The sequence below is a fragment of the Stomoxys calcitrans genome, chromosome 4 (genome assembly GCF_963082655.1).
Source record: "Stomoxys calcitrans chromosome 4, idStoCalc2.1, whole genome shotgun sequence".
Lineage (NCBI taxonomy): Eukaryota > Metazoa > Arthropoda > Insecta > Diptera > Muscidae > Stomoxys > Stomoxys calcitrans.
In genome coordinates, this window is record NC_081555.1 from 109,728,633 (window position 1) to 109,744,147 (window position 15,515).

The 15,515-nt window shown below is 39.3% G+C and overlaps 1 protein-coding gene across 1 annotated transcript in view; it reads right to left on the minus strand.

The window, feature by feature from the left end:
• The window catches only part of LOC106087134 (uncharacterized), a 395,564-nt gene that overhangs the window by 115,040 nt on the left and 265,009 nt on the right, over nucleotides 1-15,515 (minus strand). The window contains exon 4 of the mRNA XM_013252063.2: nucleotides 10,355-10,565. Within this exon, the coding sequence (XP_013107517.2) occupies nucleotides 10,355-10,565 (211 nt within the window). The remainder of the gene's footprint in view (nucleotides 1-10,354; nucleotides 10,566-15,515) is intronic.

Sequence of the window (15,515 nt, forward strand, 5' to 3'; positions counted from 1 at the left end):
ATTGGAATGCTTACAGCCTAGTATGGAACCATCCGTGCAGAAGTATATGTAACTTCTATTACCAGGGATATAGCGGTTCCAATCGGTTCTATCAGGAATAGTGGTAAAGTTCTTTTTATCAAAAAGCGTCTCAGGTAGGGTGTGTTCCTCATTACCTGGAACATCGAATATTGTATCAAGGATAACACAGTGTCCGTAACTGCAACATGACCAAAGAGAAAGCTCCTTTATTCTCACAGCAGTGGTCACAGCAATTTGCCTCGCCACAAAGTCCAGAGGCGTTAGATGTAGCATTAAATTCAGTGCTTCAGATGGTGTCATCTTCAAGGCAGCTGTTATGCACAAACAAGCCATACCTTGGATCCGGTTGAGTATTGAACAGTAAGCGGACTTTTGAAGCGCCGTCCACCAGACCACAACACTATATAGCATTATAGGTGTGACAACTGCAGCATATACCCATTGCATAAGATGAGCTTTAAACCCTAAACTTTTGCCAATGGCTCTCTTGCTGGTGTTTAGGGCAAGAGTTGCCTTTCTTGCCCTCTTCAAAAAAATGAATTTGAAGTTTAATTTCCTGTCCAGCCAACATTCTCTCTTACCAAGGAGGCAGGTGCCACTGTAGGTAACTTGTATCTCCCGATGAAAAGAATCAATTCTGTTTTTCACGGTTTTACGCCTAGACTACTTTTGGACCAATTTGCTGTTGCACGTAGAGCTTCCTGAAGTATATCTCTTAGAGTGCAGGGAAACTTCCCCAAACCGCAATATCATTGTCATCAGCATGCGCGACCACTTGACACCTTTTTTTTTCAGAGGCAATAATATATTTTTTATGGTCGTGTTCCAAATTAGAGGAGACAGTACACCTATTTGAGGTGTTCCTCTGCTGACCAATCTTCTTTGATCTACGGATCATAAGTCTGCCGTAAGGCATCTTTTAGAAGGTTAGTTATAAATTAACTTTCTTATGGTAGCGTTGATGCCTAGAAACTCCAGCTCCATCATGATTGACATCGGCTTTACATTATTGAAAGCACCTTCAATGTCAAGAAATGCTACCATTGTATATTCCTTGACTGCGAGAGAACACTCTATGTAGCCGACTAGGTCGTGAAGGGCTGTTTCAGTGGACTTGCCTTTGCTATATGCATGCTGCAGCCGAGACAGGCGATCTCCAAGGATCTTTGCCCTAAGATATGTTTCTATCAACCCCTCAAGAGTCTTCAGCATGAAGGATGACAGATTAATAGGAAGAAGGTCTTTCGCTTTCGTGTGGTAGGGTTTTCCTGCTTCCGGATTGAAAATTTCCTTCGTGTTCCACCATCCCACAGATAGATATGACATGCTGATATAAGCAGGGTATATCTCCCTAAGCTAAGGTGACAGTTTGTCGGACACAGCTAGTAATTCAACCGTTGATACATCATCAGGGCCTGGCGACTTAAAGGAGTCGAAACTTTTTACCGCCCGAAGGATTTTCGACTCAGACTCAATTTCCCCAATAACCTCCGACGAATGCATGCCAGAGCCACTTTGTTCGTTGGAGTGTTTCCCGGGAAATGTGTGTCCTCACTAGACATTGTCCATGCATTCTCTGTCTTCTGAGAACCGTAATAGGTCTCGAGGATAGGATCTTCCTTAGACTAGAGGCCTCAGATGTATCCACCACGGAGCTGCAAAATTCTACCATTTTCTCGCGCTTGTATTTACTTAGCTCAGCCTTATAGACATTCCAATCATGTGAGGCCCTTGTGCCTTTCGCTCTATTGAAGAGTTATCTGCACTTCTTCCTTAGACCAACCAGTTCTGGGGAACACAATGACGATCGCTGTTTGCTCCTTGACTTGACACTAGGGAATGCTGACCCAAGCGAGTCATTCAGATCCACTATGACTATGTCTTCCACAGTTTCCACTTGCTGTTCTGGTCTAGAAAGGCTAGTCGCTTAGAGTGTGAGCTATATCTTAACCGCTTCTTCAGGTGTCGAAAAATGTTTACCTCTCATTTTATTTTTTAAGTACTGGAATAACTTGGTTTTCCTGATTTCTTGGAAGACAAATGGCAACAAATGGTTGTGTACCACTCAGAATTGACTGTTCTGCGTTACTCTAGCGGTACGATTGCGACATGTCCAGTTTTTCCGAAAAAACAAGCGATCATTTGCGAGGAAGTGTTTCGTGAGCGAGCAACTTTTGTTGGATTTGGCTTATCGTGAAACACCCATACAGGCGACTGCTGTATACTTTCGGGCTCATACGGGTAAATTAACGATTCATCACCTACCACGATGTCACAGACGTGTTTCGACGCACCGTGATCGTATTATTGTAGAATTTCTTTCGATCAATCGACACAAACTAATATTCGCACGAAAATGTTCAAGAATTAGTTAAATTTTTTGGTTGAGATGAATATTTTAAGTTAGTGTAAACAACACAAATAGCGCTCGTATGTCAAAACATTCTGAGTACTGATAGCCTCAAAAATTTCAAGCTTCACGATAAAGCTGTCAGTTAGTTGGCGGATTGCAACACAAGGGTTGTCCAATCCCGAAATTGAAAAGGCAACCCTCGTATATGCGACAACTATATCCAAATCTGAAGAGATTTCAATAAAAATTCCGCACGTTTTCTGGTAGTTGTAGAAGAGAGAGTAGTGCAAAGTTTTGAGAAGATCGTTTGAGACATGCGCTTGCAAAGGCTCTAAAAGTTGAAATCGGGCGATATGTATATATGCAGTGTCGAGAGTCATAAAGAACTCCCTTTTGCCTAATTTCGAGAGAATGGGTTGACAAATGATGAAACTATTGGAGTATTAGTCCAAATCGGACAAACATATATATGGGAGCTATTTCCAAATTTAAACCGTTTTTTATACCCACCACCGTAGGATTGGGGGTATATTCAAAGTAATTGCGGATTTTTTAAAAGAAAGTAAATGCATTTTTAATAAAACTTAGAATGAACTTTAATGAAATATATAATTGCCATTTTGTTCGATAACCTTTTGCCATCTTCCAGGCAAATTTAGTATTCCACGCTCATAGAACTACTGGCCTTTATCTGCAAAAAACTGAACCAAGTGCGATTTTATAGCCTCATCATTGCCGAAAGTTTTACCATTTAAGGAGTTCTGCAAAGATCGAAGTAAATGGTAGTCTGATGGTGCAAGGTCAGGGCTATATGGTGGATGCATCAAAAGTTCCCAGCCAAGCTCACTCAGTTTTTAGCGAGTGACCAAGGATGTGTGCGGTCTAGCGTTGTCTGGTGGAATATGTCACCTTTACGATTGACCAATTCTGGTCGCTTCTCCTTGATGGCTGTATTCAATTTGTCCAATTGTTGACAGTAAACATCCGAATTAATCGTTTGGTTCCTTGGAAGCAGCTCAAAAAATACCACACCCTTCCAATCCCACCAAACAGACAGCATAACCTTCTTTTGGTGGATATCAGCCTTTGAAGTGGTTTGAGCCGGTTCACCATGCTTGGACCATGATCGTTTTCGACTAACGTTGTTGTAAACAATCCATTTTTCATCTCCAGTTATGATTCGTTTTAAAAACGGATCGAATTCATTGCGTGTAAGGTGCATATCACAAGCGTTGATTCGGTTGATCATCAAAAATTGATATACTGAGCTGGAATTTGGCACAGATACTTCTTTTTGATGCACGCTGTTTAAGTTCTTGAACGGGCCAAATCGGACCATATTTGGATATAGTTGCTATATAGACCTATTTTCCGATAAAGGGTCTAATGTCCATAAAAACATAATTTTTCATCCGACTTTGCTGAAATTTGAAACAGTGAGTAGTTTAAGGCTTCCCACTAACTGACCCAAATATGGTTCAGATTGGACTATATTTAGATATAGCTACTATATAGACCGATCTCCCGATAAAGCGTCTGAAGACCATAAAAGCTTTACTTATTACACGATTTTGCTAAAACTTAAAGCAGTGGGTTATTTTAAGCCTCCCGACATCTGAACTAAATATGGATTAGATCGGTGCATATTTAGATATAGCTGCCATATAGACCGATCTCCCGATAAAGGGTCTGAAAGCCATAAAAGATTTGTTTATTACGCGATTTCGCTGAAAATTAAAACATTGGGTTTTTTTTAAGCCTCCCGACATCTGGCCTAAATATGGTTAAGATCGGTCCATATTTAGATATAGCTGCCATATAGGCCGACCTCCCGATAAAGGGTCCGAAGACCATAAAAGATTTGTTTTTTATTCGATTTTGCTGAAATTCGGAATAGTGCGAAGTTTTAAGCCTCACGATATCAGACCTAAATATGGTACAGATCGGACCATATTTAGATACAGCTGTCAAATAGACCGATCTGCCGATAAGGGGACTGAAGCCCATAAAATCTTTAGGTTTTACCCGATTTCGCTGAAATTTGAAACAGTTAGTTTTCCTGGGCCTCACGATATCCGACCTTAATATGGTTCAGATCTGTTTATAATTGGATAGTCTGTCAAAAATACCAATATTTTGTTCTACAATATTGAATAGTGACATATGTATTAGACCAATGTCCGTGCCGAATTTGGTTGCTTAAGTTACCCAATTTTCACCGGATTGTGACGAAATGGGATTTACATATATACCCGAGATGGTGAGTATCCAAAGTTCGGACCGCCCGAAATTAATGCCTTTTTACTTGTTTCACATTGTAATAGGCATCGTCTCTAGGCAAAAAAGATGCCAGTTCAAATTTGAAGACAATCGGATGAAAATCGCGAACTCTACTTTGTACATAGATTAACATGGAAAGGCAGATAGACGGACGGACGGACGAACAGACAGACGGACATAGCTAAATCGAATCAGAAAATTATTCTGAGTCGATCGGTATATTTCAATGGGTCCACCTCTCTTCCTTCTGGGTGTTACAAAAAAATTTACTTGTTTATAATCCCTCTATTCCATTTCATTCTTAAACTCTACATCATTTTCCTACAAACATACTCCTACATGATTCAACTTCTCGCTAAAATTTAAAGTAGTCAGTTGCCATCAACTTCTAGTTTAGTTGTGATTTTCAACGTCCATGCCAAGTATAATCCGACTCGATCTATAAACAAATATAGCCCCCATATAAACCTATCCCTGAATTTGAATTCTTCAGCTCTTAGAAGCCTCAATTTTCATTCAATTTGACTGAAATTTGAAAAAACATCAGTTGTGACTTTGAAAAGACTTCAATTGTGACTTTGAATCGGTTTGTAAACAGATATAGCCTCCATATAAACCGATCCTCGGATTTGACTTCTTCAGCCCTAAGAAATTTTCAGCTGATTTGGCTGAAATTTGGTCCACAAACCTATTTTATGACTTACACCAGTCAGTGCTAAATTTTATCCAAATCGGTCAATATGGTTATATAGGCCACCCTGAGTACCCATATCCCCAATGACTTCTTGAGATCAAAATAATTCAAATACAAACTCAGTACCCAAGATTCGGCCCGTCCAAACTTAACACGCTTTCACTTGTTTACCTTGAAGAGCAACCAATTCCCCTTACTTTGGAAAAAAAAAACACTTCTATTGTTTCGGGTTTCCTCATTAGGGTCAACGACATTAACAACTGTCATTGAACGTAACTACTAATACAGCTATAATTTTTTGCAAATTTACAACAGCTTCCATTCCCAAAGCTTGTAGGAAATTATGTCATATTCCTATTTATTTTAAATGACATTTATACAAAAAAACAACCCAAAGGTCCAATATGTACGAGTATGAAAATTCGTTAGAAGATGATTTAAGAGTATCTACCATGTTGTATTTTAAATGACAAATTATAAAATTCCGTGACAGTTTACAGGGAGTAGATGTCATTTATCATTTGGACATCATATATCATAGGAAAATTTGATGTCGCCTACACACACGCTCCGGCATATAGCACCATGTAGAGGCGGGGCACACGTGTTTATGAATGGTCAGTGACCATAAAAAAATTACAACATCCAAATAGCATTCCAAAGGGAATAACAAAACAAATTGGGGTAAGGAAAATTGTTTGCATTTAAAATGAGATTTAATATGTGCCGAGAGGCCGGTCTCTATCGGTGTTTATGAGGATGTTGCCGTGTGTTACCCATCTTCGTGTTTGAAGTTTCAATTCATATTTTAGATATTCCAACACAATTACTTTGTTTTTATACCCTGTACCAGCGGAGGAAACGAAATCACGAAGCATATATTTTTGACCGTCTTTACATTCTAAGTTGATTATGCGATATCTGTAAATACGTATGTCTTCGATATGATGTTAACTTTCAAAGGAGTAAAGAGGTGTGTTTGGTTCCGAAGTACGGCATGGTTTATTATTGAGTTTAAAACTTGAATCGGATAGGATGGACATGTGCGACTTTTGCTTCTTTTCTTTAATGGAATGTTAATGGGTAAATTTGAATTTTTTTCAATAAACGCATTGCTGCAGTCTTAGCTTATATAGATATACAACGATGGGTCATCATAGGGACACCACAAGCATATGTACTGTCTCCTTACTTTGGAATATTGCCATTAGCAATATATTATTGTTACTGGAATACCAGCCAATACGGGATGATGGTGAGCATCACACGGATTGTAACTTTGGGCTCCGACTTGTGTCGTTTTCATCGATATCACGGTAAGCTTAGCTGAAAGCTATCGGTTTCAGATAATGGAAAGCTTTGTTTTTGTGCGGAGTAGCAACAAATGCGACTGACGGCAGTCAGCGATTTCGAGACGAGAGTCTCAATGAGGGGTCAGGTGCCGCTGGCTCTTATTTAAAAACTGAGTGCCAATGGCACTCGAGATAACAAGGCGTGTTATTGGTGGCTTCAAATAACCAACATCAGCGTCTGGTGCCAGGTTAGGGGCGGCTGAAGGAGAGCGTCGGATCTTGGAGCATCAAGGGATATACGTGCGATCCCCCAAAACCCATGCGGTTGGGGCGCTGGGCCAATAACCCGTCCATGGAAAATAATAGATCGATTCTGACCGTTGTACAAAATTTGTGCCAAATTGGATGAGAATTGCGCTCTCTAGAAGCTCAAGACACAAGATCGGTTTATATGGCAGCTATATCAGGTTATGAATCGATTTGGACCATACTTCGTACAGTTGTTAGAAATGATATCAGAACTCTATGTGCAAAATTTCAGTCATATCGGACGAGAATCGCGCCCTCTAGAGACTCACGAAGTCAAGACCCAAGATCGGTTTATATGGTAGCTATATCAGGTTATGAACCGATTTGAACCATACTTCGTACAGTTGTTGGAAGTGATATCAAAACACTATGTGCAAAATTTCACTCAAATCGGACGAGAATTGCGCCCCCTTGAGGCTCAAGAATTCAAGACCCAAGATCGGTTTATATGGCAGCTATATCAAAACATGAACCGATTTGGCCCATTTACAATTCAATCCGACCTACACTAATAAGAAGTATTGGTACAAAATTTGTGGCGGCTAGCTCTACTCCTTAAAAAGTTAGCGTGCTTTCGACAGACAGACAGACGGACGAACGGACAAGGCTTGTTCGACCTAAAATGTCACGACGATCAAGAATATATATGCTTTATGGGGTCTTAGGTGCATATTTCAAGGTGTTACAAACAGAATGACAAGATTAGTATACCCCCATCCTATGGTTGAGGGTATAAAAAGGACGGATTCCCCAAACGTTTACGACCCACGCAAATGAAAAAAGGACCATGATTTGCGGATCTGCACTTGGAATGTCAGCACCCTCTATAGAGATGGTGTAGTATACGCATTGGCGGATGTATTGGAGAAGCACAAGGCAAATATAACCGCCTTACAGGAAGTACGATGGACCGGGAATGGCGTGACAACAGTACCAAACGATGACGAACTATACTATAGCTGGCATGACACGAGACATGAATTTGTGGTTAGTCGGATACTGAAACACCTTGTCCCCAGATTTTCTCCAGCCAAATTATTTATATTGCCAAATTATTTATATTTAGTTATATTATTATAATATAAGCCTTATTTGTGCCAATGCCCCGACGGAAGACAAGGACAAGCAGACCAAGGATATTTCCTACTAGCGCCTAGAGAGAGAATATGACCGCTACCCTGCCCATGATATTAAAAATCGTTCTGGGAGATTTTAATGCAAAGATGGGACATTTTTGGTCCAACAGTCGGAAAGTTTAGCCTCCACGAGATTACGTCCAGTAATAGGTTAAGGCTGATAGATTTCGCCGCGGCAAAGAACATGGTAGTTAGTAGCACCAGATTTCAACGTAAAAATATTCACAAAGCCACATGGCTGTCACTCGATCCAAACACAAGGAAACAAATTGGACAAGGATGCGACAACAAATTGGACAAGGATGGGACAAATCAAATGTTCTGTCATAGCCAATTTGTGTAAAGTAAAGTGTTGTTTGTGAAAGAAAAAGGTGGGGAACTAGTCTGCACTCTAGAGACACATTTCAGGAAGCTCTATGTACGAAAGCAAGGTTGATTAGCGAAAGTGGTTTAGGTGTAAATCCATCCCAGATGGAAGTTGTTCTTTTAAGTAGGAGATACAAGTTACCCACGGTTAAACCTATCAGTTTGGGAGGAAATAATGTTTCATTTACGGAATGCTTAAAACACCAGGGTGTTCAAGAAAGGCAACCATATACCTGCAAGAGAATCGTTGAAAAAAGTTGGGGGCACTGGCAGTATACTGCAGATGTCAGACCTATAATGCTATTTGACGTCGGGATCTGGTGGACGGCAGTTGAAAAGTCGACCTAGTCTTCAATATTCAGCCGGATCCAAAGGATGGCTTATTTGTTTGTGACTATCAGATGCATTGATTTTAATGACATACCTACTGGATCTGAATATTCTGGATAAAAAAAATTGTTGCAATCGCTGCTGGCTGTGGTGATAAGAAGTTGTAGAATGACTAAGATATAATACCGAAATGACGATTGATAGAAATATCTTCACAGACAGTCAGACAGGTATTAAATATTTGGAAATATTTTCGTCATTCAAAAATCGCTCCCAACTATAGCTGATTTCTCAACGAGAAAACTGCATAGTGAAAAATTAACCTATTTTGGTTGCCGGACCACAGAGATACCCCAGGCAATTGTGGAGAAGATGAGATTGGGAGACTAGAAACTATACGTCTCAAGCCTTGCGTCCGTCATGACTGGTTATTGTCTGATCGGAGGACATGTTGATGGGCTGAAGGTTGCAAGTAACGATTTCTGCAGAAGCTGTGAGGACGTCGAGGAAGAAGACAACATCTGCTGTGTGTGTGTGTCTTGCACTATCTGTCAGAAGGAGTTCCACATTAGATTTTCATTTCTTTTAGTAGTTGTCTGATTTAGCGGATATACAAATTCGCAATTTGTTGGGCTTTTTAAAGCGATCTGGATGGTTCAATGGTAGGAACTTGAAAGCATCTTCCTTCTCCTGTTCCTTTGGTACCGTAATGGACGAAAACGTCTAGATTAGTCTAATGGCAGACAACCATTTAAACCGCACCTTACCTAACCTGAAGAAGCACGAACTCGGACTGCTGATAGGAGTCTAACAGTTCATTGGTACTTTGGAACTTTGACTTAATACTGGACGCAAAGCAAGACTGACTTCGTCTGAGTTTATAGTGATGAGCTGTTGGAATTATGGGTTGAACACCTATGCTTTTTGACAGCTAGCTGTCTTGTCTATGGTGATGAGGAATTGGAAACTGTGAAGACACCGTATTATGGGATTAATATCTCATTCTATTTATACCCCAAACACACTTAGACCTCTTGTCACTCTGTACTAATGTAGAAATCTAAGTTGGCTGAGTAAGAGAAGCTCTCGACCATAGTTTCTCTCTTGTTTACCTGGTCCCAAAGGGGAGTTGGTGTTGCCATCCCTTCTGTTTTCTTAATACTGATTTGCACAATGCTTTGGATAATTTCTGTCTGTGTTCTTCATATTTTGTATAGCTTTTTTCTCTCCTCTAGGGCGAACATAATCGACGTAAGGTCACCAAGTTGCTGTGATAGTTGCAAATCTCTTGGCCGTTAACAGAACTTATACCCACTTATATGGTCTTAGATAGGTCAACAGTCCGTAACCTAAGCCCAATACTACTTTACTACGGAAATACAATTTTTCAAAGTAACTTAAGCTCAATAATACGCTATTAGATAGCAGTAAAAAAGTCAAAGGATTCCTGAATGAATTAGTCTTTAATATGTCGCCTAATTTAAAAATTTTTACTCCAAAATTGTTTCTAATTTTATTTTAAGAAACATGTAAAAATTTAATACACTCTCAATTAGAATATTTCACTACTTACCCACTATATTCAGATATACTGAATGGCCAATCGGAGGCGTTGTTGATATCTGACATTCATATATCCCAGAATCTTTACGTTGAGCATAGCGTATACGCAGTGTCCAATCTTCTGCATGAGGCGAATGCATTGCCTCAAATCTTTGATCGGAGGTGTAGGTGTATCTTCCCACAGTCAACAAATGAATGTCACGATGTCGCACCCATGACACCTGTAAAATACAAAGCATTTTAGAACAATAAGTGAAAACGAATACTCAACTGGAAACATTAATTGAAACTTATCAGCTACAAACAATGGCAAATTATCCTATTATCCAGTACAAAGTGTGACAGCGAAAATGTTTCCACTAAGTTTGTCCATTACATTACCAACAATGGCATGGATGTTTAAACTTTTGCGAGAAAAAACAACGGGGCATATAAACTGACAACAATTGAAGCTGAGTAAGCAATTTTATCTGTCACATAATCCCATTCATGGGAATACGGTGCCCGATTACACAGTGTTAGGCCAAAGGCCAATAAAGTTTTGAAACAAAGGGATGACAGCTAAAAGAATTTATAACTGCTGGCGTGTAAACACATTCTACAATAATGCCAATAAATATGTAAAGGATTGTTTTTAACTCAAAAGAAGAAATGTTAGCGGAAAATTTAAAATTTTTCTATAGAAAAAATATTCATTTTTATACTACCCTTATCAGGCCAAGATTGGAGTATAACTCTCATATGGGCCCCAAAGTCATCCTTGGAACTGTTTCACCGGGTTCAGCGGAGAGCGATAGAGTTGATTGGGACCATGGGTTATCCCACTCTGTTGCTTCTCTTGAACATCGTCGTTACTTTCATGGCGTGTGTTACCTGAATGACCGTCTTCTTATTCCTGACGTAAGGATGTTCACCAGTAATACAAGACTTGCCAAGAACTCACACCCGTTTGTAATTGATTGGCCAGTTGTCCGGACCATTACCGAGAAAATTAATTTTTCGCCCGAACCATTCGTATGTGAAATTGACTTCCGGCTAATGTCTTTCCCACTAACATTGATATTCAGAAATTCAAAAGGAATATCAACAAAAACACTGCTCCCTCTTCCCTCTCTGTCCAATCTTTGACTTTCCTAATCACCAACGCAATGCACTACATTTATAGAGGACATCCCCAGAGTGTTGGTTATGAAAGAAAAAATAGAAAAAATGTTGAACAAATTTTGAACGTATCTATTATCTTAATCTATATATAACAAGTAAAAAAGGCGTTAAGTTCGGCCGGGCCGAACATTGGATACCCAACATCTCGGGTATATATGTAAACCACCTTTCGTCAGAATCCCGTATAATATATGTCCCCATAGCAGCTTTATCGAAATATGGTCCAATTTGGACCAAATTCGACACGGTTATTGAGTGTAAACCACAAGTACAAGTCATAGTTTAATTTTGTAGAACAAAATGTTGGTCTTTTTGGTAGCTTTATCCAAATAAATACCGATTTGAACCATATACGACACGGTCGTCGAAAAGCCTAACATAAGTCACTGTGTCAAATTTCAGCGAAATCGGATTATAAATGCGCCTTTTATGGGGCCAAGACTTTAAATCGAGAGATCGGTTTATATGGCAAAATTGCAAATTTTGCCCATGAACATTCACTAAGGAACAGGGGCAAACTTCTCTCATATCAATGAGTGCAGTCCGATTCAAGTTAAAGATCATTGATAAGGGGCCTCCTTTCTATAGCCGAGTCCGAACGGCGTGCCACTGTGCGACACCTCTTTGGAGAGAAGTCTTACATGGCATAGTACCTCACAAATGTTGCCAGCATTAGGAGGGGAAGACCACCGCTGAAAATTTTTTTCTAATGGTAACGCCAGACATGCTAGCCTCTGCACTACGGTGACCTCCATTGCTAGCTTTATTAAAATCGGAACCGATCTGGGTGAAATTGAAGAGGGCTGACGAAGGGCCTAACACATCTCACTGGCGCAAATGTCGGCGAAATCGGACAATAAATGCGCCTTTTATGGGTCCAAAGCCTTAAATAGAGAGATCGGTCTATATGGCAGCTATATCCAAATCTAGACCGATCTGGACCAAAATAAAAAAAATATCGACAGGCCTAACACAACTCACTGTCCCAAATTTCAGCAAAATCGGATAATAAATACGGCTTTTATGGGCCTAAGACCTTAAATCGGCGGATCCGTATATATGGCAGGTATATCCAAATCTGGACCGATCTGGGATTTCAACGGACAGACACATGGACATGGCTACATCGTTTTAGATTTTTACGCTGATCAAGAATATATATACTTTATAGGGTCGGAAGTGGATATTTCGATGTGTTGCAAACTGAATAGCGAAATGAAAATAACCCCCATTCTTCAGTGGTGGGTATAAAAATGAATTCGTATTTGTTTATAATAAAAAGGTATTTAGAAGTAGAATATGAATAGGATATTTAAAATTGTTCCCAAGTACCTAGCGAGCCGGTCCAAGCCCAAAACCTCCCCAAAAGTACCGTCCAAAAAACAAAGTGGGCCCATCGGGACAATATGGTACTCAAATGAAAGGCTTTCGGGAGTATAATACGAATATGATGTCAAAAATTGGATCCAAATACCAAGGGCATCCCTCAAGAGTACCACCCAAAATAAAAAGTGGATCGATCGGGACTATTTAAAAAATGATATTTAAAAATTGGATCCAAGTAACTAGGGAGCCGTCCCAAGCCCAAAACCACCCAAAATCAAAGTGACAGGTATTCGGGAGTAGAATACGAATATGTTGTCAAAAATTCAAGTACATAGGGCGCAGCCCCAAGCCAAAAACCGCATCAAAATGACCGCCCAAAGTCAAAAATGGACCGGACGGGACCATATGGGACTCCAATTATCAAATATTTAAAATTGAGTGCAATTACCAAGTGTGCCGCCAAAAAACCAAAATCGTCCCAAAACGTCCTGTCGAGCTGCAGTTAAGCAACTGAAAGGATGTGTCAGAGGGCAACCCCCCTCCCCTTATCCTACCCAAAAAAGGAATTAAACATAATATATGAAGACCGATCAGAATAGTATAGAACAAGAAAAAAAAGGGTCTTTGGTAGTAGAGTACACTTTTTACCCTCAAATTGGGATAGACACAGGAGGACGAAACGAATTTGATATGCAATTTTGAGGCCAAGTGTTTGGGAGTCATCTCATCACCCCATAAACTGTCCCCAAACCAATGGCAATTGTGGCTCAAATAAAACAAATTTGAGAGTTTAGCACGTTGCTGATATTTTGTCAGGACTTAGTGCATGGGTTGTCGCCCCATCCTACATACCCCTCAAATTGGACATATTTGTGGATTATGGCAACAAGTGGCTCAAATCTGATATTTGTTTTACGTACAAGTGTTTCTGGGAAGCGTCACCTCATAAACTCCCCCTAAACCACACATATATAACGTCTATAGCAATACGAAGCTCAAATTTAAGTTATTTGGGAGTAAACCACGAATCTGATATCAACATTCGGAACCAACTGTCTAGGGGATGACCCACAACCATAACAACCCCAAAATAGGACGTTCTACCACATTTTGGGTCTTCAAGAGAGTGGAGCTCGATATTGACAGTTTTTAGGGTCCACACCCCAAACCGGACATATTTGCTGACTTTTCCAATAAGCGGTTTAAAAGAAAGGTATTTGAGATTAGAAAATGTATTTGATATCTAATTTCGAGACCAATGGTAATACAGGGTGGCTGATGAAAGCCGCTACCAAAAAAAAATGTAATAACTTTTTTTCTATTTAATAATAATAATTTAATAATTAATTTAATTAATTAATTAATTAATTTAATTAATAATAATTTAATAATTAATTTAATAATTTAATTTAACATGAATAAAAGAAAAATGTATTCCATACACCGAAAAAAAATGTAGCAATATTCATCATTGTAGCAATATTCATCAGCCACCCTGTATGATGGTCAAATAAATGGTATATAGTTATATGAGAATAGAGCACGATGCTGATATACTTTCAAAGCTAAGTGTTTGGGGCACCACCCTACTCCCCAAAACGCCACTAAATCGGGCACAATACCGACCATGTCAATGTGGGACTCAAATGAAAGGTATTGGGGAGTAGAGCAGGAAATTGATACCCAGTTTCGGGACCAATTTTCTGAGGGTCTACCCCTTGTCCAAAACACCCCCCCGGTGTGTTCATTCACCGTAACGTTGCGTCCAACAGCATCTTTGAAAAAATACGGTCCAATGATTCCACCAGCGTACAAACCACACCAAACAGTGCATTTTTCGGAATGCATGGGCAGTTCTTGAACGGCTTCTGGTTGCTCTTCACTCCAAATGCGGCAATTTTGCTTATTTACGTAGCCATTCAACCAGAAATGAGACCCATCGCTGAACAAAATTTGTCAAAATTTGAACACATTTCGAACCGAACACTGATTTTGGTAATAAAATTCAATGATTTGCAAGCGTTGCTCGTTAGTAAGTCTATTCATGATGAAATGTCAAAGCATACTGAGCATCTTTCTCTTTGACACCATGTCTGAAATCCCACGTGATCTGTCAAATACTAATGCATGAAAATTCTAACCTCAAAAAAATCACCCTTTATTAAGAAAAAGTCATTTACACTGTTATACTGTCATTTACACTGTTATACCGTTAGTCACGCGATAAACACAAACTATTTTCGTAGCATAATATTTCACTTAAATCTCTTTAATTGTCGAAAATAATTACTTCAGTGATAGTTTTGTTCCACATGAAGTAAAAGAAGGCGCGTCGGAGCGGGTCCGATTCAGCTAGTAATCCATAAAATAAAATTTTAACTAGAATTTCAAGAGAATTAAAGCTTTGACCAAATTTTTACAATCATGCATATTCTGAATGAAGTCTTTCGTATGGGAACCTTTTTTATTTAAACTCCTCAATTGTGATCCCATTTTGCCTCCAAAAACAGTTTGTTACAATTTAATTTAAACGTATATTAAATCACAATTCAAATAGCTGGTAACCACCCTTCGTTACATAGATCTAAATTCCTTTATTGAAAATTTCCGCTAAAAGCAACCACTTGTGGTTTTATTGAATTATTTATTGGTTTCTTCTTGCAATTACCAACAGTGAATTC